At 35.6% G+C, this 26,916-nt stretch overlaps 2 protein-coding genes across 4 annotated transcripts; one reads left to right on the plus strand and one right to left on the minus strand.

Moving 5' to 3' along the window:
• The first annotated feature begins 3,619 nt into the window (after window positions 1–3,619).
• Window positions 3,620–18,969, plus strand: ncam3 (neural cell adhesion molecule 3). Of its 3 annotated transcripts, XM_058746576.1 has the most exons (17): window positions 3,620–3,885; window positions 5,184–5,307; window positions 6,730–6,801; window positions 7,604–7,801; window positions 7,899–8,081; window positions 9,339–9,482; window positions 9,576–9,693; window positions 10,444–10,598; window positions 11,428–11,561; window positions 11,803–11,920; window positions 12,040–12,207; window positions 12,291–12,410; window positions 15,633–15,760; window positions 15,877–16,042; window positions 16,143–16,338; window positions 17,317–17,442; window positions 17,874–18,969. In XM_058746576.1, exons 2-17 carry the CDS (start codon window positions 5,244–5,246, stop codon window positions 17,911–17,913), a joined length of 2,130 nt encoding a protein of 709 aa, XP_058602559.1. In that variant the 5' UTR covers window positions 3,620–3,885; window positions 5,184–5,243; the 3' UTR covers window positions 17,914–18,969. The 3 variants fall into 3 exon arrangements, with proteins under 3 accessions (XP_058602559.1, XP_058602558.1, XP_058602557.1); XM_058746574.1 differs by lacking the exon at window positions 3,620–3,885 and having other exon boundaries at window positions 5,072–5,307; window positions 7,899–8,036; XM_058746575.1 differs by lacking the exons at window positions 3,620–3,885; window positions 17,317–17,442 and having other exon boundaries at window positions 5,066–5,307.
• On the minus strand, window positions 18,598–25,277 carry cd22 (cd22 molecule). Its single transcript, XM_058746581.1, has 8 exons — window positions 25,148–25,277; window positions 23,949–24,320; window positions 23,038–23,307; window positions 22,272–22,541; window positions 20,106–20,196; window positions 19,699–19,738; window positions 19,470–19,594; window positions 18,598–19,074 (listed from the first exon to the last, which is right to left on the minus strand). The coding sequence occupies exons 1-8, from the start codon at window positions 25,185–25,187 to the stop codon at window positions 19,011–19,013; spliced, it is 1,272 nt and encodes a 423-aa protein (XP_058602564.1). The 5' UTR covers window positions 25,188–25,277; the 3' UTR covers window positions 18,598–19,010.
• Between the last annotated feature and the right edge of the window lie 1,639 nt (window positions 25,278–26,916).

The raw sequence follows: 26,916 nt of genomic DNA on the forward strand, positions 1-26,916 counted from the left end.
AAATCATGGAGGGTCTGAAATTGTCATCGAGGTGGATGTCCACTGTGAGAGACATAATCTAAAAAAAAAATCCAGAAATCACAATGTATGATTTTTAACTATTTATTTGCATGATACTGCTGCAAATAAGTATTTGAACACCTGTCTATCAGCTAGAATTCTGACCCTCAAAGACCTGTTAGTCTGCCTTTAAAATGTCCACCTCCACTCCATTTATTATCCTAAATTAGATGCACCTGTTTGAGGTCGTTAGCTGCATAAAGACACCTGTCCACCCCATACAATCAGTAAGAATCCAACTACTAACATGGCCAAGACCAAAGAGCTGTCCAAAGACACTAGAGACAAAATTGTACACCTCCACAAGGCTGGAAAGGGCTACGGGAAATTGCCAAGCAGCTTGGTGAAAAAAGGTCCACTGTTGGAGCAATCATTAGAAAATGGAAGAAGCTAAACATGACTGTCAATCTCCCTCGGACTGGGGCTCCATGCAAGATCTCACCTCGTGGGGTCTCAATGATCCTAAGAAAGGTGAGAAATCAGCCCAGAACTACACGGGAGGAGCTGGTCAATGACCTGAAAAGAGCTGGGACCACCGTTTCCAAGGTTACTGTTGGTAATACACTAAGACGTCATGGTTTGAAATCATGCATGGCACGGAAGGTTCCCCTGCTTAAACCAGCACATGTCCAGGCCCGACTTAAGTTTGCCAATGACCATTTGGATGATCCAGAGGAGTCATGGGAGAAAGTCAAGTGGTCAGATGAGACCAAAATAGAACTTTTGGTCATAATTCCACTAAACGTGTTTGGAGGAAGAAGAATGATGAGTACCATCCCAAGAACACCATCCCTACTGTGAAGCATGGGGTGGTAGCATCATGCTTTGGGGTGTTTTTCTGCACATGGGACAGGGCGACTGCACTGTATTAAGGAGAGGATGACCGGGGCCATGTATTGCGAGATTTTGGGGAACAACCTCCTTCCCTCAGTTAGAGCATTGAAGATGGGTCGAGGCTGGGTCTTCCAACATGACAATGACCCGAAGCACACAGCCAGGATAACCAAGCAGTGGCTCTGTAAGAAGCATATCAAGGTTCTGGCGTGGCCTAGCCAGTCTCCAGACCTAAACCCAATAGAGAATCTTTGGAGGGAGCTCAAAGCCAGAAACCTGACTGATCTAGAGAAGATCTGTGTGGAGGAGTGGGCCAAAATCCCTCCTGCAGTGTGTGCAAACCTGGTGAAAAACTACAGGAAACGTTTGACCTCTGTAATTGCAAACAAAGGCTACTGTACCAAATATTAACATTGATTTTCTCAGGTGTTCAAATACTTATTTGCAGCTGTATCATACAAATAAATAGTTAAAAAATCATACATTGTGATTTCTGGATTTTTTTTTTTTTTTTTTAGATTATGTCTCTCACAGTGGACATGCACCTACGATGACAATTTCAGACCCCTCCATGATTTCTAAGTGGGAGAACTTGCAAAATAGCAGGGTGTTCAAATACTTATTTTCCTCACTGTATATCTATATAGTCTTTGGTATCCACCTTATTTTTCAACGCGGATATAAACTGATTTTTTGTGAGTGTGCGAGACTTCTATTTCATTAGCCGCTGTAGGGAAATAACGAGAAGAATAATAGGTGCAATAAATAGTAAAGCGGTTTGCACTACAAACCAGTGTGTTAAGATAATACAACCCCAAGTATGGCTTTCTCCTAGAGTAACATATATTCGAGTTGCATTTCTCAATGCAGCAGCAGACTGTGGTAAATGACAGTGGTTTTCTGAAGTACTCCTGAGCCCATGTGGCTATATTTAACACTGCAGCATGACGGTTTCTTATGCAATGCCATCTGAGGGCTCAAAGGTCAAGCACATTCAACGTTTGTGGTTTCGTGCCTTGCCCTACATGTACTGCGATATCTCTGGATTCCCTGAATCTTTTCACAATGTAATGTATGGTACTTGGTGAAAGACCTAAATTCTTTGCAATTTTGCAGTGCGAAATGTGATTTTTGATTTGTTTGACACTTCTCTCGTGAAATTTGGCACAAAGTGATGAGCCATGATCCAGCTTTGCTTGCAAAGACTGAGATGCTCCTTTTATACCCAAATATGATACCTTGACCTATTACCAATTCACCTGCTTACTTTGAACTGTTTCAAAACAGTTTAACGTGGATATTCTATAACCTTTTCACTTTTAATTTGCCTCTGTCCCAACTTTTTTGGAGTGTGTTGCAGCTGTCAAAAACAAAATTTGTTCATATTTACAAAATACATTTACGTTGGTCAGTGAAAACGTTGGAAATCTTTGAACTTTTGTCAATTAATAAAAAAGGCTAAAGAGAATGAACAAATTACAGATTCTTGATTTAATTGCATTTTCCAAAATGTCCCAACTTCTCTGGAATTGGGGTCGTACATTAAAATAAAATGGTAAGAAATGCCTGTTTGCAAAATCAAGCAGCAAAACGAGCTGTTTTGTACAGCTAAAAATAGTTGGAAGAGGATGAGACCGGAAGCCAGACACATTAAATTTACAAATGGCTGCACCCACTCTTACGGTAAAAATAAGCAGCAGCGGTGTTTAGCCCAATTTATACTTCTGCGTCGAACCTACGCCGTAGATTACGCCATAGCTCTATGTAGTACGGCGTAACCTACTCTGTAGCCTGACGTGCACCTCTCCAAAATTCTAACAGCCCGTCAATTCTACGCGGAACGCAAGCGCTGTAATTGGTCTGCTAGACCCCCTCCCTCCGCATGTACTTGAGTTTTGTGTGTATTTATCATAGACTGTAAAAAAAAAATGGACGTAGTGTCTGTGACATCACTCGTAGGTTTCTGAAGAGCATTTTTGAAGCCTAAAGTGGGCGGAGCCGACCGCCGCCATCTTGAAAGCGCGTCACTCCCGGATAATCGAAAATGGGCAAAAAGGCGGGAAGTGGGTGAAGCTGAGCTGAAACCACGCCCATCATGCAAAGACAAAACACCATAATTTCGTTTTTGGTCGAAAATGAGTTATTGATCATTTTGGGACATTAATGACCTCCTTTATCATGCGTTTAAGTATCATAGAGAACAGCCCCAGAGAAACCAAGGCAGAACACAGTATAACATCAGTTACGGCTCTTTGATTTTGTTTTTGAAAGCTCAATTAAGTTAAGGTGCTCTGCATTTGTTTGCATTCGTTGGTCAGTACTGTGCCAGCCTGGAGTTATACGGTATTCTGCCTTTGTTTTACGGTCCATTAAAGTCTGCTGCGTTTATTGTGTACTTCTATATCTGTTGGCACTTCATTAGACAAAGAGAGAGATCGCGATCTAACAAACTGCTCCATATAACAAAGCACTGTAATAAGCAATCGGTCTTTGTCAGACACGTGGTTTTGTTGTGTGTGACGTCACCGCGGCGCCATTTTTGAGGTATCGCGCTACTGACTGAGAATTAAAGAGATTACAGGAGTAAAAGTAAATGAGATAACTCTAAGATAACTAATAAGATAAATATTTAGATACGACGTAAATATAACTCACAAACATGGAGAAGCAAAAGAAAATTGAGAAAGGCCGCATCGAGATAAACTCGATAAAGATGCCAGGGACCGTTATTTAGAGAAATTGTTATCCATTCAGAACATAGATCCATATGAGCTGACTGCAGTAAGTTGGAGTGCTGACCCCGCATTGCTACCTTCATCCTCATACTTAGACATTGTTAATTATCTTGTTTATGGTATAAGCGCATATACCAGTGAACAATTTAAAAACTATAAATCTCTGGAAGCCCACGGACATTTCACCAATGGCTGGGTACAGGATTTATTTACATTCCGTCCAAAGGACTGCGACAACACAGTAGTAACAGCAAAGGTATGTTTTCTGTAATGATTATTACGTAATAATGTCATGTTAACTGTATAAGGATGGTTTGTTTAGTTTGAACGTGTCAAATAAATTTGAAAACTACCCTCTTTTCATGCATTTTGTCTTTATTGTATTAATTACACAAACCAATACCTAACCCTTTTCTGTCGTGAGACTTACTATTGCAGCCTATCACACAACAAGAACGTACCATTTTATCACAGAATTATTTTTAAATGAACAACACAATTCTCCCAACAGAACACACCAGCAATGATACCTTACAAATGGCGGCTGCGCCCATAATGCACTTCGTGTTCCACGAGTGTGACGTCACCTGACAAAGACCGTATCGGTCTTAAAGATTAAAACATCTAATTGCCAGATTCCCAGTGTCCTACCTATAATTATTTTCTCTGTACAAATACAAATCTTTAAAGCCAGTTTTCTAAGTTTCGCACCAGCGAGTTTCACACTCTGCAGCAGAGCGCGCGGCAATCCACCTGTCACTCAAGTGACCACGCCCTTAATTATGCAGAACTTTAAGACTTAATATAATTTAAACGGATGAGTTATAAAAAAAATACTCCATACTCCAGATACTCCAGACCGGCTTTCAGTCTCTGCGTTGTTTAGCGACATATGCTAAATGGCTCATTTATTTCTGCAAATTTTGCTAACGTCAATTAATATAAATGTATAAAAACAACTTGCAATTTTTCTGTAATAGTGAATATCAGGTCACTTCCGTACAACAGCAAACCTACATAGGCTATCATAAATCAAAACATTAAGGTAAGTTTTTGAATGTGACTTAAAGTAAATTTATTTAAGTTATTATTTTGTTTGTTTGTTTGTTTGTTTATTTGTTAGTTATTTATTAGTATTACACATTTAAAGTATATTCTTTTTGCTATAGTAATTTAAATAAATGTTGATTACGTGGCTATAGCTACTGAAAATAAATTAGCCTATACAAAAATAATAATTCATAACTAATAAATAATCATTTATTTTCTTTTTCTTTTATTCAGTAACGTGTGTGTGCATGCGTTTCTTTATCTTCCACATGTTTCTAATCATCTTCAATAAAATGCAAGATCGTGAGATAAAAATATCTTCCTCCATCAAGTGTCAGGGGACGGAAGGGCTCGTTTCATCCGGTGCGCTGGAGGGGAGGGCCGCTGGCGTCTGAGCGGCGGTGTGCGTCTCCGCATCCCTGCGCTTCATCGTCTGAATGAAGCATCGGGAGTTTGGGGGTCATATCCTGCAGATAACCAGGTTCCTGTCTGTCTCTGTCATAGCATATAAAATCATGGGGAACACGTTGGCTGTTAGACTCCAAAAGAGGTGCTCTGGAAGAGATGACTGCAAGCATGATGATGCTCAGGCTGTGTGGACTCCTTCTTTTATGCTCAACTCTAATAGGTAAGCAGGGTTTTACTTTCCTAATATTTGACTGTAATTTAATTTCTCTGTTAGGCTACTTGTTGACTTGCTTTTATATGCAGTGGTGTCCAAAAGTGTGAGACCAAATTGGAATATAGCCTATGGTTTATTATCAAAATATTTTTTTCAGTAAAGTAGCCTAAATGTTTCATTTAAAGTTTTCACTCATATTGCTGTGCTGACAATGTCATTTGTATTGACATTTTTATATTAGGTTATATCAGAAAAATATGCACATTTTCAGAAATTTGTATAGCCTATAAATATAGCCACCACACATATATATATATATATATATATACAATATTATTTGTTATTTGGAAATATGGGATTTATTATACAATTTAAATTTTAAACAAAGCAAATTTTAATATTACATTTTAAAATAAAGTTTTCACTCATATTTCTGTGCTGACAATATCATTTGTGATGAAAATTTTGTATTACATCCGAAATGAGCATTTTCAGACATTTGCATGTAAATAGTCAAATATATATACAATATTATAGTGTTTTATGATTTGTTAATCTACAATTTTGATCTCAAATGTACATATACATTTGATTAAAATAAATTCCATCTGTATATAATTCTAATTTATCCTATTTGTTGTTGTTATCTGCTTTTTATTTTATTTTTTTTTATTACTAAATTTATTCATTGATTTGTTTATTTACCTATTTTTAACTAATGCTTTTTTCTCTTGCTATGAAAATTAACATGGCATAAACCAGAGGATTACTCAATATACATTTGACACATAATTATTTCAACAATTACGGATCAAAATACATAAAAACAAACAAAACTACATATATCTATATATCTATATATATATATATATATATATATATATATATATATAAAATATCACTTTCTCATGTGAAGGAGAATATTTCCCTTTCAAATGAAAACCGTGTTGCTCTGTTCTTTGTAGATGAATGTCTTTGATCACTTATACAGGAAGAAATATTGCTTTGCAAGGGAAGCCGGTCATTTCCAATGTCAATTTACTCTTTTCCTCGTCTGTAAGCCAATATTAGTAGCAGAGATATTTGTGGTAGTAATGCAATAAAACAATCCTTTAGCGTGAAAAAAACTAAACAAAATCAGAATTAAAGCTGACTTGATTAAAACACAAATAAATTCTTAAAAATAAAAGGTTCCTTATTAAAATATGATTCCACGAAGAACCTTTAATATCTATGAAACATCTGCATTGCAGAAAATGTTCTTTATAGATTTTAAAGTCTTGTTTTAAAATGTTCTTTACACAACCGAAAAAAATCACCCGAAATTGGGGAAACCAGAATTCTTGGAACCCTTTGTAATTTTTTATTTTTAAGAGTATAGAGCTCATTTGTTAATAATTTGTGGTTATGTGTTTTCTTTCATTTTAGATGCTAAATTAGACATCATCAATAGTGACCCAGATGTGAAGGTGGGAGGCGATATTCTGCTCTTGTGCAAAGGTTGGTGTGTTTAGTACTAAGAACTGACTAATTGACACAAATAATGACCCCAAATTATATCTGTACAACTAATTCACTTAAACATGTCTTAATGTAGTTGCATTAGCTACAAAATATCAGACTAAGTGGAAATAAATGATGCTATTTTGGGAACAAACCAGAGCTCAGCTGACTTTTTATGACTGTATGAGTTCTCCTCAAGTGTCAGCAATACTTTTTGCTTTCATTTTAAAATATCATTTGAAACCTAACAAACATGTTTTTGTGAAGTAGTTTGTTTGAAAAGCTTGTTTGTGCTTCTTTAAAATAAATGGCACCTGGTTTGATGTTTTGTTACATTTTTTGTCCAAATACTTTTGGAGGCATTTGAATATCATACAACAATCTGTACTAGTCAAAACATTTTTAAAATCGCTGATATAATGTTACTGTCATAAAATAACCAAGAAGGTGTTGTTTTTGGTGTTAATCTGTTAAATGAATATAAAGTATTACAATAAATATGACATATTACAATATAAATTGTAATATTATCTGTATATTTTCATCATTACAGGCACAAGTTATTGCTGCCTACCACATTTGTTGTGTCTGCTTAACTGAATAAATGACTTTAACTAACCACTACTTGTATTATATTATAGCTAATTAATGCCATATGGATATTCATACGCTCATCTACTTCCTAATTGTAACATTGAAACAAGTTGTTTTTGGAAAGATGTTTTGAAACATATGTATTGTGAAAAGTGACATACAAATGAATAATTTTTTCTTTTCTATGTTCTGTTGCGTGGTTCAGCTGATTCAGAGGGAGAATTTAGTTGGTTGAAAGATGATGAAGACGTTGATGAAAATCGCCACGTAGTCGAGAAAATTGATGAGTCCTCAAATAAACTGATCTTGAAGAACGTTGAATTAGATGATGCTGGAATCTATTACTGCATGTTTGAAAATGATCACGGCACAAAGAAGATGAGCTTCCAGATCTATGTCTACCGTAGGTTTCCTTCTTCTGGTTCTTGTTCCTGAAGACTCATAATGTTCCTGAGCACGTTTACTTGTGATTCTCATGTGAAATTTTGTCCAACAATCAGAAACACCGGACTTTGGCAACACACGGACGTACCATGAATTTCTGTTGAACCAGACAGTGACCATTCCCTGCGTGGTGTCTGGGAAGCCTGCGGTGGAGATCAGCTGGTTTCGGAACGGTCGCATCGTGAATGATGACGGTAGGGGGGATGGCCATGCTGCAGGTTCTTCTGCTCTTTTATGTGGTATGGGGTCTCCTCACCTTCCTAGCTATCAGTGATGCCTGTAGATGGCAGAATGGCGATGGTGGACGATCCGGTGATGGGGTGAGAGGGGCCTGTGCATTCGTTTTCTGACCGATTTGCAACCAAATCGAGAGATGTTTCTCGCTAGAAGTTGGGAAACATCTGTGAACAGTTTGGTTTAGTGTTTTTTCTTCCTGTTTGACAGTGAGGCCAAAAGAAACAGCTCCAAAACATCAAGCCCTGCCCCATTTCAAGTAAATGCCACCATTGACAACCTTAATGGGACAGTTCACCCCAAAATGAAAAGTCTACTATTATTTACTCACATTTCTCCTTTTGTGTTCCACAGGGTTTGGAATTATATGAGGGCTCTTTGGAAAACCGTACCTGTGGTGACATTTCTACTTAGTGACATTATGGTGATCCTTACATATCTCACAGCACTTTCAGTGTGAAATATCAAGTGATTGGCACTAAATTTCAACAGAAACAGATGAGCGTGAATCTGGCAGCGTTTTATCGCAAAAACTTTGAAATGTCTAATGAGTGGCTAATGAGTCGCGTTTGCTAACATGTTTCATTCCGTTCCTTTTTGCAAATTTCACAACACTTTCAAATTGAAATGCCCAGTGCAGCTAAAAGCATGTTCAGTTTTATCCAAAACAGATGAATGTGAATCTGGCGATGTTTTATTACATTGGTTATTGAATGTTGCTGCAGTTCGAAAAATTAAATGGCGCTGAAAGATTAATGCTCTATTAAAAAACCCTACTACCTACAATTAGCTATTAACAAAAGCAAATGAGAGTTTAAAACACGCTTTTTTGCTGAAGCAACCGTGCCATTTTAACTTGCGTCTTTGAGCTCTTTTATAGAGTGTTGAGTTGTATTTCATGGGACTTGTAACTGAGCACTCCACATTGCAAGTTCAGTGCTGTACCAGGTGAGCTACTGAGCAAGTTTACAACGTCAGATAAGCCAGACATAAGGAGATGCAAACGTACTGTGCAAGGACTCATAATGAACCGGAATCATAATTCTGTGAGAAGTAATAAAAGCTGTTGGAGTTTTTGGAGAGGCATGTTTTTCCAGTGAGCTTATTTTGCTAAATAATGATACAATTTTTGTTTTTGGGGTGAACTGGCCTTTTAAGAGTGTGCGTGTGGGCTTTTAAAGGCTTTGTCTCATGAATCTAAAGTAATACTATTGCATCTTTGACATTCCTCATGCTCTACCTTCCGTCTTCTCTTTGTACAGGACGAAGTCATCTCAGAATCCTGCCAGATAAGTCTCTGCAGATTCGGGGAATTCAGCAGGAAGACAGTGGAAGCTACACTTGTGAAGGCAAGATCAAGGGACGCCCCATAAAAAGGGAGCTCCAGATCTCTGTTGTTGTTAATGGTGAGGACATAGAGGAATTAATCATTTTTGTTCTTAATGTGGTCAGGCTGAATATATCCTCTTAATATCTGCTTTACACATCCTATTCTCCAGAGCCACCGACCGTCCTGATTCGTCAGGACAGACAAAGTGTTTCTGCTGGACCCAACACCACTGTGTCTATAACCTGCCTGGTCAAAGGAGTACCCCATCCAAATATTTCATGGATAGTGTATGTATATCAATAGTAGATGCTAAAATATTTTCTTCATGCTTACCTATAATCCTTAGTCTCAGTCTTTTTATATTTGTGAATCTGCTTTTGAAGTCAAAAGTTCTAGTTCTTACATATGCAAATAACACATGCAAATAATCCATCCTGACTACTGCTATGGCTCCATTTCAAAATCTAGTGAGCTATCTACATAGGCAGCATAATTGGTATTACCGACAAGCTGCTTGCTGCCTTTTAAGAGACCTTCTTTAGGCCGAATTCTAAGGCAAGGCAGGTTTATGTACATTGCACATTTCATACACAATGGCAGTTCAAAATGCTTTACATAAAAGCGATGCATAAGAAATAAAAATTACCATAAAAAAATACGAAATAAAAAAAGGGAAAAATGTATTTAAAAGAAATGATAAATTGATCATAAATACTGAAAAAATTGCTCAATCAAGTAATAAAATGACTGTTTTACCCATAAGCATTTTTGTGCTTATGTTAGTTTAGAATCATACTAATGCCAAATTTTTATTGAAATCAGTTGTAGACGGCAAGGCAGCTCACTAATGTTTGGAACAGAGCCTATACGGCATGTGTTTACCCGTAATCTTTAGTCTTAGAGTCCATCTTGCTGTTTTGTATATTTGGAGTTTCCTTTTGTCTATAAGTTGTTAGTTTTCCTCCCATTAGTATATTTGCGTTGTATTAATGAACAATAGTGGCAAACAGACTCTGTTTCTGTATCTTTCTCCTCAGCCCTTCCACCTCTGACGAGTCCCGTCACAAATACAACTCTGATAAGAGTCAGCTCACCATCTCCGCAGTGACCAGGAGTGATTTCGGAGAGTATGTCTGCACGGCTGCCAATAAGATCGGGGAAAACACCGCCACGTTTATTCTGGATGTCTCTGGTAAAACAAGGCTCTGCTAGATGACTTAAAACGAAGTAGTGACCATACTAGTACCCATACTATGCAGCAGGTCTGCATAGTATGGGTTTAGCCAATATACAGTACCAGAGTTTAACATGATTATCAAAATTGATGTTTACTATCCTAATCAAAGTCTTTATGGCCAGTACGTTTTAGCAGTTAGCACGTACTAGTTGTAAAATGTTACATAATGCAATTTTAGATTGGAACGCCCATTTTTCATGATCCTATCAATCAATTCTTGAAGAACAAAATCAATACAAGTTTTTTTCTTTCTGAATATCCTGTTTCACTTCTTAAGTCAAATGGGTTGTGAAAGGTGTATTATGCTGACTGTAAACTGCAGTGAATTTATGTGTTTACGGCTCAACTGTTTGTTTTTTCCTCTACTTTATTTCCCTTTCTTGGAAATTTTGTTTAGCCAAAGATTTATTCCAAGAAAACATTTTTCTTCTTGAAGTCAGGTGTTTACTACAGGCACAAACACAGATATGGGGAATTTGGTGCCATGCAAGCATCAAATTGACACTCTCCAATGGGCCAGACCCAAACAAAACCCATTTTGACTCATTTGTAAGATATAAAAATAGATAATAAATGAATAGCTTTCCACAGTAGTTATATATGTATGGCTCTATGTATATATTTGATATTTTTGGTTTAACTATTGAAGATAGGTAGGTTTTTTTTATTGGAATCGACATAAGAAATTGTCTTTATTCACACCTAAAATGTTCTACAATGATTGCCATTTCAGTCATGCATAATTTCATTTCATTTCATTTTTCTCTTATTGATCATTTTTCAGAGCGTCCAACTGTAGTTTTGGTTCAACCCAAGCTGGCGGTTATTCCCGGAGAAACTGGATCTGTGATCTGCAATGCCACAGGACATCCAGCACCAACCATACAGTGGGTCAGGAAGACTACCAAAGAAAAAATGGTGAGAAATATGAACATTTTTGTTTACAATTTCAAAATGTTTTGGAAATATGTTTAAGACAATAAAATCTTGCATGGGTTAAGGGAAATATTATTATAATTGGATTATAATTGATGGTGGTGGCCACTAGGGGGGATTCTATATCTACAGGAAGTTTGACCCACGTACTCTTCTCTTCAATCTTAATTACTTTTTCCTGTCTCTTATTGTCTTTCCTGTTTGCACGAATATGTGTGGGCAGACGAATGCGGAGGGTTCTGAGCTGATTCTTGAAAATGTAATGCCCTCTGATGGCGGCTTGTACTCCTGCATAGCCAGCAATGCGGCAGGAACAACCACTGAGGACTTCCAGCTGATAAGTAAGGCTCTTGTAGTGGCTTCAGTAATGGCTAACAAACTTTTTTGTTGATATTTGTAATTTCTGCATAAACTTTCAATATTCCTTCTCATTAAAAATTCTGTTTCTCTCTCTCAAAAGCCTGGCCTGGGACACCTGCTAAGTTCAGTGTTGCTCCAGGGCCCTCATCTTCTGTCCTTATCCAGAGTGCCTCAGTGCAGGATGGAGGGTCCTCCATTACCCAGTACATCCTTCAGTGGAAGAAACTGTCTGAAGACACCTGGAGTCAAAGCATTGTCAAGCCCACAAGTAAATAAGGCACTCAGAAGTGTAGTTTATGTTTTGATGGTTTTGTGAATTCAAATGTGTGATGAAAACGCTTACATTTGTAGATCCCCTGGTGATCACGGGCCTTGAGCCGTACACAGAGTACTTCATTCGTTTTGCTGCTAAAAACTCTTATTTCCGGGGGAACTTTTCCACAGGACACAAGTTCTTCACACAGTCCCAACGTGAGTATCAGCAGAGTACTCTTCTGTCTATTCACTTCCTCTGCTTCATATCCACCATTTTCGATGTTGATAGCTATTCTTAATATTGTTATAACTATATTGCCATTGGCAGGCTACCTAGAATCTGCACCAAAACAGCTGATATATCCTGTGCTGTGACATACTGTGTATATATATATATATGCGCTATACTACAACTATTTCAAACCGTATCCATATATATGCAATTTAGCATACACACACAATATATAAATATACAGTGGGGCAAAAAAGTATTTAGTCAGCCACCAATTGTGCAAGTTCTCCCACTTAAAAAGATGAGAGAGGCCTGTAATTTTCATCATAGGTATACCTCCACTATGAGAGACAAAAATGAGAAAAAAAAAATACAGAAAATCACATTTTAGGATTTTTAAAGAATTTATTTGCAAATTATCGTGGAAAATAAGTATTTGGTCAATAACAAAATTTCATCTCAATACTTTGTTATATACCCTTTGTTGGCAATGACAGAGGTCAAATGTTTTCTGTAAGTCTTCACAAGATTTTCACACACTGTTGCTGGTATTTTGGCCCATTCCTCCATGCAGATCTCCTCTAGAGCAGTAATGTTTTGGGGCTGTCGCTGGGCAACACGGACTTTCAACTCCCTCCAAAGATTTTCAATGGGGTTGAGATCTGGAGACTGGTTAGGCCACTCCAGGACCTTGAAATGCTTCTTACGAAGCCACTCCTTCATTGCCCGGGTGGTGTGTTTGGGATCATTGTCATGCTGAAAGACCCAGCCACGTTTCATCTTCAATGCCCTTGCTGATGGAAGGAGGTTTTCACTCAAAATCTCACGATACATGGCCCCATTTATTCTTTCGTTTACACAGATCAGTCGTCCTGGTCCCTTTGCAGAAAAACAGCCCCAAAGCATGATGTTTCCACCCCCATGCTTCACAGTAGGTATGGTGTTCTTTGGATGCAGCTCAGCATTCTTTCTCCTCCAAACACGACAAGTTGAGTTTTTACCAAAAAGTTCTATTTTGGTTTCATCTGACCATATGACATTCTCCCAATCCTCTTCTGGATCATCCAAATGCTCTCTAGCAAACTTCAGACGGGCCGGACATGTACTGGCTTAAGCAGGGGGACACGTCTGGCACTGCAGGATTTGAGGCCTTTGTTACTTTGGTCCCAGCTCTCTGCAGGTCATTCACTAGGTCCCCGCGTGTGGTTCTGGGATTTTTGCTCACAGTTCTTGAGATCATTTTGACCTCATGGGGTGAGATCTTGCGTGGAGCCCCAGATCGAGGGAGATTATCAGTGGTCTTGTATGTCTTCCATTTTCTAATAATTGCTCCCACAGTTGATTTCTTCACACCAAGCTGCTTACCTATTGCAGATTCAGTCTTCCCAGCCTGGTGCAGGTCTACAATTTTGTTTCTGGTGTCCTTTGACAGCTCTTTGGCCAGAAATCTTGCTTGTTTGTAGGTGACCAAATACTTATTTTACCGAGGAATTTACCAATTAATTCTTTAAAAATCCTACAATGTGATTTTCTGGATTTTTTTTTCTCATTTTGTCTCTCATAGTTGAGGTATACCTATGATGAAAATTACAGGCCTCTCTCATCTTTTTAAGTGGGAGAACTTGCACAATTGGTGGCTGACTAAATACTTTTTTGCCCCATTGTATCGGTATGTCTACAAAGGAAAATTTTGCCCCAAAATCAGTGCCAAAAATGTGAAAATATCTGCAGATTCAGTTTTGGCCTGGCCATTGGTTTATAGGCACAACGTTAATTTGAATAATAAAAATACATTTTAGCCAGTTATTTTAATAAGACGTTTTTACTGAAAGTTGATTTCATGTCATGCCTGTTTGCTCATCACATATGTTCATGATTTGCTTCCGCTGCCCATTCTTCCTCTAATTGCCACCTGCTTGATGATGACCATTCTCCATGCATTACGAGCTGCTCCTGGTCCCAGGGCCCGTCCATTGCCTTATTCTGACCTTCCTTTGTAGATGGTAAATCAAAGTTTTAAATGCATACATCTCCAGTTGATAGGCTAAAACACAAGCCTAATTGTTTACTGTGATTATAGATGTGTGAAAATGACTTTACCTACATGTTTTCAATGCTGAAGAAAGCGAGAAGAGATACAATCACTAAATCAGGGTTCTTTCAGTTTGAAATCAATGTCGGTCTGCAGCTCTCACACATCTATACTATAGTGAATAATTTTGGAGCTTATCCACTGGATTGTCGATTACTTGCGTATGATGCTGACAATAACTTTAATATAATACAGAGGCCAACAGTGAAGCATCAAATATAGCATTCTTAGATTAACTAGGGTTTGGTGATAAAAATGTACAATCATTTTAATGTGCTTTTTATTTGGCCAATGACTAGTTTTGTAAGAAATCACAGACTTTTCTTAAACTTAACAAACAGTGTTAGGGCTGGTAAATTTGATTCATTTTTGTGATTCAAAATCACTCAATCTCTTCCTTGTGTTTATTAAAGAAATTAGTACAGAAAACATGCATTTTAACTGTATCTTTACTGTATTTTAGTTTTTGCCTTAAACATGTTAAATTATTTTAGAAATTAGCTGTTTAAGAGCAAATTAAATATCAATATTTAGACTACCATTCAAAATTTTGGGGTCAGTAGGATTTTTTGTGTGTGTTTGTGTTCTTTTGTACATTGAAAAAAAATCCTGAACATTTTTTTATTACAGTTTCCACAAAAATATTAAGCAGCTCAACTGTTTTCAACATTGAAATAGCAAATTCAAATGATTTCTGAAGGATCGTGTGACACCGAAAACTGGAGTAATAATGTTGAAAATTCAGCTTTGGCATCACAAGTAAAAAAAATGAATAAATGTTAAAACATATTCAAATAGAGAACAGTTATTTTAAATTTAAATTATTTAAATTTAAATTTAAATAATATTTCACTGTTTTTATTATTTTTGATCAAATGCAGCCTTGGTGCGCATTAGAGACTTATTTAAAAGAAAAAAAATTACAAATAAAAATTGTACCAACCCCAATCTTTTGAATGATAATGTACAACAAATATCATCAAAATAAAATAAATAAATAAATATAAAATAAAAGAATACATTTTTTAATACCAATATCACCCAGCCCTAAGATCAACCTGATACACTGTTTCTTTGTTCCTTGTATCTGATGTTTCCTCTTTCCCTCGTGTAGGAGAACCCGACAGCCCCATTCTGTCTCTGAGCGAGAAAAAGCTGGACAAGAACTCAATATCCATCCCCGTTAAACAGCTGAAAGATGGAGGCTCTCCCGTCCTACACTATGTTGTGCGCTACAAAGGGGTCAGTCTGAAGTCTAGCCAAAAACTTCTTACTTCATCTCTGTATTTTTCATGTTGTTTAAATATGTGGAGTACAAGCCATATATCTAAATCTAAATTGTCACTCATTTGGAGTAGAACAAGGAGAATGAGGAATGGACTGAAAAAGAAATTCCTGGAAACTCCAGCAAAATCCAGTTGAACAATCTCCAGTACGATGCTAACTATCTATTGGAAGTTTATGCAGTAAACCACAATGGCTCCTCTGACATTGCCAAAATTAACTTCACCGTCCCACAACCTGGTAGGATTGATTAGAGAAAGCATAATAATATCATGCATTATGTGCTTAACAAAAAGTTCACCCTTTTAGTGATATGAATTGATTTCTCTTTCCCTTGCAGTCAGTCAGCCGGCGATAGGGAAAGGAGGTGTGGTGGGAATTGTAATGTTCATCTTCTTGGTGCTGATGGTATCAGTAGATGCTTTCTGTTGCTACACCAACCACTGCGGCCTGCTTAATTTCCTCGCTCGCAAACTATTTGGACACAAAGTGTCAGAGTCTAAAGGGATGGATGAAGAGGCCAATAATTCCACTGGGTAAGACAACTTCATCCTGTAGTGCACATGCTTTAGAGATAGACAAAAGGACTGTTCTTTTCTGTCCTAGATTTCCTACAAAGAGCCATTGTTTGCACATAATGTTAGTTTATGGTGATTGCATAGAGTTCTTTAAAGGAATAGTTCACCTCAAAATAGAACCCCTCCCTCAATTTCAAAAGTTTTCACACAAGAAAGTGGATGCAAAATGTTCCAAAATAGACAAAAAGCACACTTAAAGTATCATAAATGAAGTCTAAAAGACTTTTGTGAGTCTTCTGAATTCATGTGATGAAAAGTCCTCACATAATTTTCATTTTTGGGTGAACTATTCCTGTATGTAAAGTACATACACATCAAGAAAGTGCAAAGATACTTTACTTTGGTTATAATGTTAAAAAATTATACATTTTATTATATTCCTCACTGTTATGAACTGGAATTTGACATCATAATGGCTAAATAATAATAATAATAATTTAAAAATCAAAAGCTGATTATAATTGAAATAACACTCCACAATAAGATTGTATAAAGTTCAAAGTAAAAGTTGAGACATACTTAATGAAGAATACAGGGTTTTTACCTACTTAAAAAAACAAACAAACATGTTTTTACACTAAAATGTGAAATTAACATATAGCATAACAACCAAGGTAAAGGTATTGTGTATAAATGTAGATAGATTAAAAAAATTTTTTTTAACAAACCAAGATTGTTAAATGCTATTAAATAATATTTTAAATATTTTTTAGAATACATATGATTCATAATTCTCAAAAAGTTCCTAAAGATGATTCTTAACAATTGCCCTTATGAACTTTTGATATTACGTCTAAGATGGTGCCTAAGATTTTTAAACTTAACATTTTCTATCTAAAAGAACAATTTTAGAGCTTTGCATTTAGACGGATTTGCTGTTTCCTGTGTGTGACTCCACCCCCCTAAGCTTCAGTTCTCTTGTGTCCTTTGATACAGAGACGTGAAGCTGAGCGGGCTAACACTACCACGAGGCAGCATCCCAAAGCTTCAGTCAGCTAATGGGGCAGTGAATGGCGCTCATTCAGAGGTCACGTGTGACAAAGCGCCTCTTACCAAATTCGAGTAGGTGCCAACCTCAAAGGGATGAATGCAGCTGGGTATCAAAGCTGTCATTCACAAAAAAATGGCATGTGGGCTTTATGTTATGCAACCAGATTTAAAGGAATAGTTCACCCAAAATGGTTCACCCAGTTTGTCATCATTTACTTCTCAAGCTGTTCAAAATGCATATGACATTCATGGGTATACTGCCTATATACCATAAAATAATAATCACAGAATTTAAATTTTTGGTTAACTATTGCTTTAAATCACAATTTGAATTGTTTTTCCTACTGCCATTTTTTAAACTCATGTTTCACTTTTTTTCTATTATCCATTGCCCCAGAAAACAAACAATCCAGCTGCCTCAATAACACAGAAAGCAGCTTCTGTATTTTCCTCTATCACATTCATTGTAGAAATAATAATATATACTCTCTCTTTTTTTATAGGAAGAAACCAGAATCTGATGATCCAGCAGCAGAGGCCTAGAGGAAGATATTATACAAGACACAATTTGAATTCACAAAATGAAAGAACTTCACTCTTAACTTGTGAGCTTAAGAGTGAAGTGTGTCATTTTTTAAAATACTGTATGTAAGCTATTTGTATCCCAAAATGTTTAAACTCTACAGCTCTGTGGTGCTATGAAACATGGCTCAACCAATAGCATGAGTTGTGGGGCGGGACCATCTGTTTGTCCGACCAATGACAGATGGGGGAGTATTTGAGAAACCTATTTGTAAGATATAAAATTCATAAATGACATACTTCACATTTAAGTGATGCAGTCTGGAACAAACATCATAAAGGACGACTGTTATTCGCAGGAAAACATTCAAGTCCCGTGTGATTTAGATTATACTTATTAAATTGTGTTTGTGCTACATGGAAATGTAGGAGTATGAATGTGATCCAGCACTGTAAATACTGTTCATGACAAATGCTGCTTGAGCTGAATGTATGTTCAATAGTGAGCAGATACCAGCAAAACGCAGCTAAGTAGAATATGATGTTGATGTGTTAAAGTGTAATATTACTGTCATAATGGGAGCATAATATCGTAATAGAGTCACTAGTATAGTGTTAATTTATTGCATGTTTAACATATGCTTGTAGCTTGTATAATATCTTGAAGGAACAGTTGAAAGAAAGAACGTCCAATGGATTTGGAAAGACATGAATTTTCAGTTTAATGTGAACGAAAATGCCTTTTGTAAAGATAAAAATAACTGTTTGAGTTCGATATAGATATTACTTTGCATTTTATTCATTTCAGCATCATATATTGTTACATTAATGCACCATGTATGAATGTTTTGGTCAAGTGATGTTAAATGTGGATGTAAATACAGATGCATGCAAAAGGATGTACATATAGATTTATTAATAGTTTTTGATCTTCACTGTACATTGTATAAATTATTTCTTTAATGCTTTTATACTCATTGTATAGTGTGACCCTATAGTAATTTTGTACTCAGTGTAAATGTATTCACAAATAGACATTTGATTCTTTTAAATAAAAAGAGACTAATACATACATCAGCAGCTTGCTAAAGCTCTTTATTCACAGTGCTAAGATTCATTCAGTCTTTGTAACTAAGAAGGCTGTAGATCACGGTGCCGTCCTCTTGACTGTTGCAACGTGGTCTACAAAACAAAAGGAATGTATATTAGATAGTCTTTTATTTCAAATAAAAAAATAATTTTTAAAAAATAATATTCTTGATAATTAAATTATTATAAAGATAGAATTATATAATTATTAAAATATATATATAATATATTTATTACATATAATAGCAATTTGGTCTACAAAAGAAATGCCAATTTGATTCAGCTAAAAGGCAGCAACTGATTTATTTATTTTTCTATTTTTTACAGTAGCCTGTTATTGCTTTTAGAAAATGGTGAAAACAATTTGACGTTCATTGTGTTAACTAATATTTGATGTCATTGCAGCCAACTCAAGGGGTTTATAAATCAATTCCACAGCATTTCTCCATCAAATAATCATCATTATGACATTTTTCTTTTATCATTACCTGTCTGGGGTTGATGGAGGAAGCCTTAGGTCTGCATATGTCACATATATGGTAAGGTTTTCCTCAGACTCTGGTGATTTTCTCAGGTTCTCATAGATCTCCTCTGTGACAGTGACTGCAGGTGTCTGATCAGAGATGAAAAATCACGAGTGTTGATTAAGTGCACAATTATAAGTACATAAACTTCTTGCTCATTTAAAATGAGATGAACTGTTCACGTGTTTAATACCTGTTCTGTGGGCTGCTTCTTTGATGTAAACCGTTTCCTTCTGTAAAGCAGATCAATTTTAATTTCATCCTTGTTAAATTAAATAAGCCGTCTTACCTGACTAGATTCCATTAAAGGTAATCATACTGTATTAATCATTTATAATGCCCAGAATACTACACTTTAGTCACAATAATTATTATGTAGTAAGTGCAAGATTTGCGTAAACCGATTGCGTGTTTGACTGGCCCATCGATAATGAAATCGGAACAGCACAGTACTGAACGCATGGGGAAGCCATCTAGGGCTTGTGTAATGTGTAGTGTCATTTCCACACAGTACAAACTCATGCAATCAGTTCACGTTTAACACGTATGAACCCTATGTGCTCTCATTTCAACAATACCACATGCTGTGCATCCACTCACCTTATAATGAGACCAAACATGACTAACAGAACAGCCATTAGAAACAAAAACACAGCTGTTGCAGTCAGCAAGACATTTCGATGACTAGGCACTATAGAAACAAACAAACAAAAAAAATTGAATAAATTTGGGTAAACTTGTCTTATGCAAGCTTTATATGGGTTGTTGACATGACATGGCATTTTCACTGTCCCACAAGATAAAAATGAATATAATTAATATTGTCGTAATTTAAAATGCTGTAAATAATTAAAAGTTTCTTTGTCCTACATGGAACTGTTATTACAAAAGCTGCAGTGTTATTTGAATTTTTATATATTTTTTTAAAGCCAAATGTCAAAATTGTCCTATGGTGTGACTGTCTCAAGCATGGTTCAATAAATTACAACTTTTATCAATTAAAAAGAAAAGCATAAAAATGTTAATAAATACCTCCAGCATAATTGTACAAGTGTCTATTTTAAATGGCAATCATTTTTTTCATCCATATATTTCTGAAAGTGTAGGAACTTGATACATTTTGTCTCTGAAAACCATGTCCTATGGTGTGACACCATATCCTGATTTTAAATTGGCAATTCCAGAGAAGACTTTAATTAGCTGAAGGACCCCATTCATGGTCATGTTACTGAAGCCCCCTGTGAAGCCCATGACATGTGCACATGGTCAATTTTTGTCTCAGAATTGTTCAAATATTTAACTTTTTTAGAAGCCACTACAAAAGTGTTACGTTTTGTTGTCCTTTGTTGTTCTAAATTATATTTTTTAATTAAAAACTGCATGTTAAACTACATAACCATGGAAAATTATGCAAAATGTGTCTTGCAAACTGCTAATGACAGGTTAGCTTGGAATAGCAAGGTCATTAATTGACACAAAAGGCTGAAACGTCCTATGGTGTGACAGAAAATGTCCTCCGCCTGCACTGTCACACCACAGGACAAAGATGTCACACCAGAGGACAAGGTCTCTTTATGAAGCATTTTAAATAATTAAATAAGATTGGTTTAACTCCATTTTATTCTTTTTTGATTATTTTCAGTGTTCTGAAATGCAATAATTAATTAAACTATTTTCTGATGTCTTTGCAGAAAACTTGTACTGTTATAAAGTGTCGTGAAAATAAGTATAAAATGTGATACTTTGTTTTTGAAACAGAAAGAATTGAGGGAGAAAAATTAGTGGAAGAGAGAGGATGCGGAAGACAACAATGCAGAAAGTAAATAGAATCAAAATCATGCCTTAAAAAGAGTAGCTATATAGTTTTAAAAATTCATTCACATATTAATGAATATAGTTTCAATCATATATCAATAATATTTAGCTGTATCATAAATATCAGTCATATTTAGCTGTGCCATGCAGTGAGAGGGCTAGAAGAGGTTCAGTTACATACTGATTGACTAAGAGACTGAATTTTGTTGATGAAAATTATTTTGTTTTGTTTTTAAAAAAACATGTTGATATTGTTTGTATCAAAATTAAACTTTCTTTCTCATTTGACATGTTCAAAGTTAAATAGAAATACTTTAATAACTACCATTTCTGTCTTTTAGTATGACGTGATGTCCTATGGTGTGACGTAATGTCCTGTGGTGTGACCGCAGATTTGTTTTTATCTCAAAATCTTAAAAAACAGTTGAGTATTGCAATAGGGGAGGGAGAAATATCTCTCGTCTTAAAATGGTTTAATTTTCAGAAGTTTTGAACAGATGACAGCAAAGTTTGTCTTGTTGTCAAAGTTTGTCTTGAAATTGTCCAAGAAGTCATATTAAATAAATAACACTATATGAAAATAAGTGTCTAACAATGAAGATAAATCTCTCTCACATTATTTATATATTATTAAGAGTTTTTATTTCTTAATTTTTTCTGTGTCACACCATAGGACCAGTTCAGTATGGTATGGTACAGTATGGTACAGTTCAGTAAAAATGTAAAAAAAAAAACAAGAATTGACGAAGTTAGGGACCCTTTATATTTTCTCAAAGATCAGACTTTACACTACATAAATATATGCATTTCGTCTTCAAAAATGGTCTTTTACAAAAAAAAGCATTTTTTACTGGCTATTTGTCAACTACCCATATGCATGCAATAAGCAATAAGCTCATTTCAAACACAACCTAAGTATTCTTTCTTTGTGAATGAAATGTTCCCTATTACCTTCAACTTTCAGTGCTATGGCTGTAGAGTTTTGAGAACCAATGTCATTTTTAGCAGTGCAGAAGTACTGTCCATCATCATTCTGACTAGTAGATTTGATGGAGAATTCACGATCAGATCCTATATAAGAGACGTATGCTTCTTTGATCATAAACCAACTGTAGTTTGTCACTGCAGGATTGGCATTGCTCATACAGATCAGAGTCAGTGAGTTTCCTTCTTGTATCTTTCCAGATGGAAAAACGGCTATTTTGACATTCTTTGGACTATCTGTGGGGAGAAGGAACAGGATCTGTATTTGCAAGAGAACAATGAAACTTTGGCATGCAATGGTGCAGATGTTGCATCAAAAAACGGTGACTGGGGTTTAGCAAAATCTTCTGTAATCATCCAACTTCCTCATTTCGAGGCTTTACCGGAGCTTATTTAACATAGATGTCTGTAGCAATTTCAAATGCAGCATCTCATACTCTAATGGGCATACATATTATGAAGTGCATTACACTTTAAAATAAGTGCTTTCTATTTTAATATATTTTAAAACGTGGCAGTAGCCATTACTCCAGTCTCAAGTGTCACATGATCCTTCAAAAATCATTCTAATACGCTGATTTGCTGCTCAAGAAACATTTCTTATTATTCTCAATATTAAAAACTGTTGTGCTGATTAATATGTTTGCAGAAACTGTGTTTATGATGCCTTAAAAGGCAATTCACCAGGTTTTTGAACAAAGTCACGACAGACAAGCCAGAGATGTGAACATACATCTTACGTCAAGCAGTATTTCATCTGCTGAAGTTGCACTGCTGTTGTTCTTCAGACCGCAGGAGTAGTTGCCAAAGTCATCGTGAGAGACAGAGGTGATTTGGAGCACACTGTCAGTGGCTTCTGGAATCAGATGTTGGTTTTTAAACCAGGCAAACGGCTCTTGTTTCAGGGTGCAGTTTTCTGTGCTGCATGTCAATGTCACAGAGTCTCCTTCATGGATGTGTCCATTCACCTTTTGTGTTTTCATTGTTACTCTAAAAGGTAGAACTGTTAAAGGTAATGTAGATTAATGAAATGTAACCAGAAACCTGTTTAAAAACCAAAAAGACTAGGTTACACCAACATCAGCATCCCAGCATCCCATCCTTTATTGGCACTGATGGTTCCATGAAGAACCTTTAACATCCAAGGAACCTTTCCATTGCTCAAAAGGTGCTTTATAGGTGCTTTAAAGGTGCCCTCAGAGGACCACGGAGGATGCCAACCCTCAGACAACATACAGAATTACCAAGTTAAGTCTGTCATAACTTAAATATATTGGGTTTCTTCCTCACATATGTATGTGTATATATGTGTGCATGTGTGCATATGTGTATGCATGTATGTATATATGTATATATATGTGTATGTGTATAGTAGAAACTTAATTTCCTGTAAAGCTGCTTTGCAACGATTGTATCGTAAAAAGCGCTATACAAATAAACTTGAATTGAATTTAATTGAATAGTGGAAAAATGTTATTCAGATTATTCAAATGTTCTTAATACTAAGAAAAAAAAATGGTTCTTTTAAGAACTTAGGATCTTTGAGGAACCAAAAATGGGTTCTTCAATATCACTACAAAAGGTGTGTATGCTGGATTTGCTGATATTTTATTTGTCATTGAACAAATATAGCCTTTCATTTACCTGCTACGTTGAGGTTTATGCCACCTGGTCCAGTGTATTTTCCATAAAGGGAATATGTTTCAATGCGAAAGAAATATGTTCCAGTGTCACTTTTGGAGACATTGTGTAACTGCAGTGAGCAGTTTTTGTCTTTGTTTGCATAAGCTGTTCTGTTTTTGTACAGCTGGTGAATCTTTGCTGCTTCTGAGTTATAGACAGATATTCCCACCTGTGATCCGTCTTGGTTCTGATGAGCTTCTGGCTTGAACCATTTTGTTGTTTTAAGTGTGGAATGATGCGGATAATCAAATGTGCAGCTGAAATCCACAGATGATCTTTCGATTGCACATATGCTCCTAGGGGAATATGAAACTGACCATGAAGCCACAGCAGCTAAACACACAGACATAAAAATGTTTGTTAAGGTTTCAATAAGTCACCATTACTCATTGTTCTCCACCCACATGAACTTTTTTGGAGTCCTGAATTCAGATGAAGATTCTAATAAACTCAGTGACCAGATCTGACCAAAATGTACAGCAGCAAACTGTTTAGTCCAGTTGTTCTCAACCAGGGGAATCACCTCAGCACAATTACAAAGTGGCCACAAAACAGCTTAAAATGATTTAAAATTTAACAAAAGAAGCTTCAAATTAAGCTAAATCAGCTAAAAAAAAATAAAAAATAGACAATTTTCTTATTTTATGTTTTTCTTTGAACAACTATCATTTCTATGCTGGGAAACCTGGTAATTTTAAAAGTGTGAAATCCAGACATGGAAAAGTCTTTGAATTTAATTATACCAAGCTCTTAAATATTTTATTGAGCAGAAACACTTTATCCCATAATCATGAACAATCATATAAACTATTTTATCAGTGTGAACCCTGAAATAAATTCCGTTCTTGTAATGCCTGGAATTTAATTATTTTATATGTATTATTTTATTTTGTTTGTATTACTTAACTATTCACTTAGCATTTATTTTACTATTTTAAAATATATTTTATTTTAATATATTTTAATATTTGAAAATAAATCTAATTGCAAACAAGCAGTTCTGTCATTACAGCAGAAACATCTTTGCCTTATACTCAGCGACTGTTATCATAGAGTCAAAAAGGCTGAGAACCACTGCTTACTCAATCTATTTAGTCAATAACATCATCTACAAATTAGAAACCAAAATAAATAAAAAATACTCAAATACAAAAACTCACCTGATAAAAGCAGCTGCAATAATATGCTGATGTAAAACATGTTTTGTCCCTTCAGCAATTTTGTCTAAGAAGAAAATGCTTTCTTTATATGCATCAGTAAGTTTCAATCTTACTCCACAACAGGCCTAATATACTGAAGCTTGCATCAGTAAACGGATATCCTTGTTCCAGAGCGGAAAGCTTCCCTAAATCTGTAATTTAATTCCTTTCTTCTATGCTTAAATATTGACAAAAATATGTTTGTTTGGTATGTTTGATATGATTTAAATCATGGCAGGCAGAGTCTACATCCATAATGTTTATTTAGTGAAACTCTGCTGATGATTTTTAACACTTGAACAACATCTTAAACCGGAACCTAAATAGGAAATGACAGGCGATGTGAGATGATGTAAGAATTTATTAAGTAAAGATGGTAATGGAGGTTAATAAAAGTTATTCTCATCCTGTCAGAGAAGCATTGAGGGAAAGTTCCCTCTACATTCTCTTTGAAAAGGGGAAAGCAGCTCCATGCAAGAATAACATGGAATTGAAATTGTAGGCCCACATCTCCAAAAACCTGACTGTATTAATTAGTGTGATACCTACTTCAGAGCGTAGTGTGAACGTTCTTGTGAACGTTTGTAACAGCACATCTCAACTCGTCTGTTTTCTCACAGTTTTTGTGGAGTTCAGGCTCAAAGTCATGTAGCATTGCTAGTCTATAGAGCCCCCTGCTGTCAAACAAGCTTTATTCGATTCTAAATTTCCTTATCATTAATTAGTTATAATAATACATTTTTAATTTCAATCAAAATATTTATTTTGCCAAGAGGAGGACGAATATATTTCATCTATTTTATTTTTGTTCTTAAATATAAACCTAATTGTAAAGTATACCTCAGATTTACGTTTGCTATTTAACATCAAAAATCTCATTTAATAAAAAAACCTATGCCCTCAGTGATTGAGCAAAATGACGGACCAGTTTTCATTTTATATTGATCACACTTACAGTGTGTAATTTACGGCTGATTAAATATTTATAACGATTTATTTTATTTTTTTAAATCATTAATAAAAATGTCTACGACCTATGTTCCTATGTTTTCTATGTTCTGTGTTTCCAAGTTTTCTATGACTTTGGAAACCCTTTTATAAGTAATATATGCCTGATACAATTAGTATTATGTTGGTTAATATAATAACTATACTTTGTCGTACGGTCTAAATAATACAAATAATTCTCCTGTAACACAGTGACTAATGTGTGATCAATAGTGATTTGGAGTTTGTTTGTTTTTTCTTTCTTCTTCAGCTCTTTGTTCCTTTTTTGAACGAAGAGATACCAGAGACCTAACATGATCTCACTTTCCTGCGCCTTCACTGAAGAAGGACCAAAGGACTCGTGTGACGTATTTCATCCGCGCCTAGAGGAGCGGTAACGTTGAGGAAAACAAATGATCCAGTTCTGTTAATCTGTCTTTTTATTTTATTCCTGCATATTTGCTTGAATTTCTTCATCAGGACAGATTTCACGGCGAGTATGTATTTAATTAAAACTAGCTTACTGTAGCGAGCCTTTAGATAAAGTTTAATTCAGTCTGGAGCTTTAAAACAGAATCATGTTGCATCTGAACATTATTTCTCGATCCTTTACTAATAATTAATCGATTCAAACAGTGTTTTTTTCTGTAAACTAGACAGTTAAGCACAGTTTACCACAGACGCTCTTTATTTTATTTATGCTTGATTTCTGTTCCTATTCATTTTCTGTACGGAAGATACAT

The sequence above is a fragment of the Onychostoma macrolepis genome, chromosome 16 (assembly GCF_012432095.1).
Source record: "Onychostoma macrolepis isolate SWU-2019 chromosome 16, ASM1243209v1, whole genome shotgun sequence".
Taxonomy (NCBI): domain Eukaryota; kingdom Metazoa; phylum Chordata; class Actinopteri; order Cypriniformes; family Cyprinidae; genus Onychostoma; species Onychostoma macrolepis.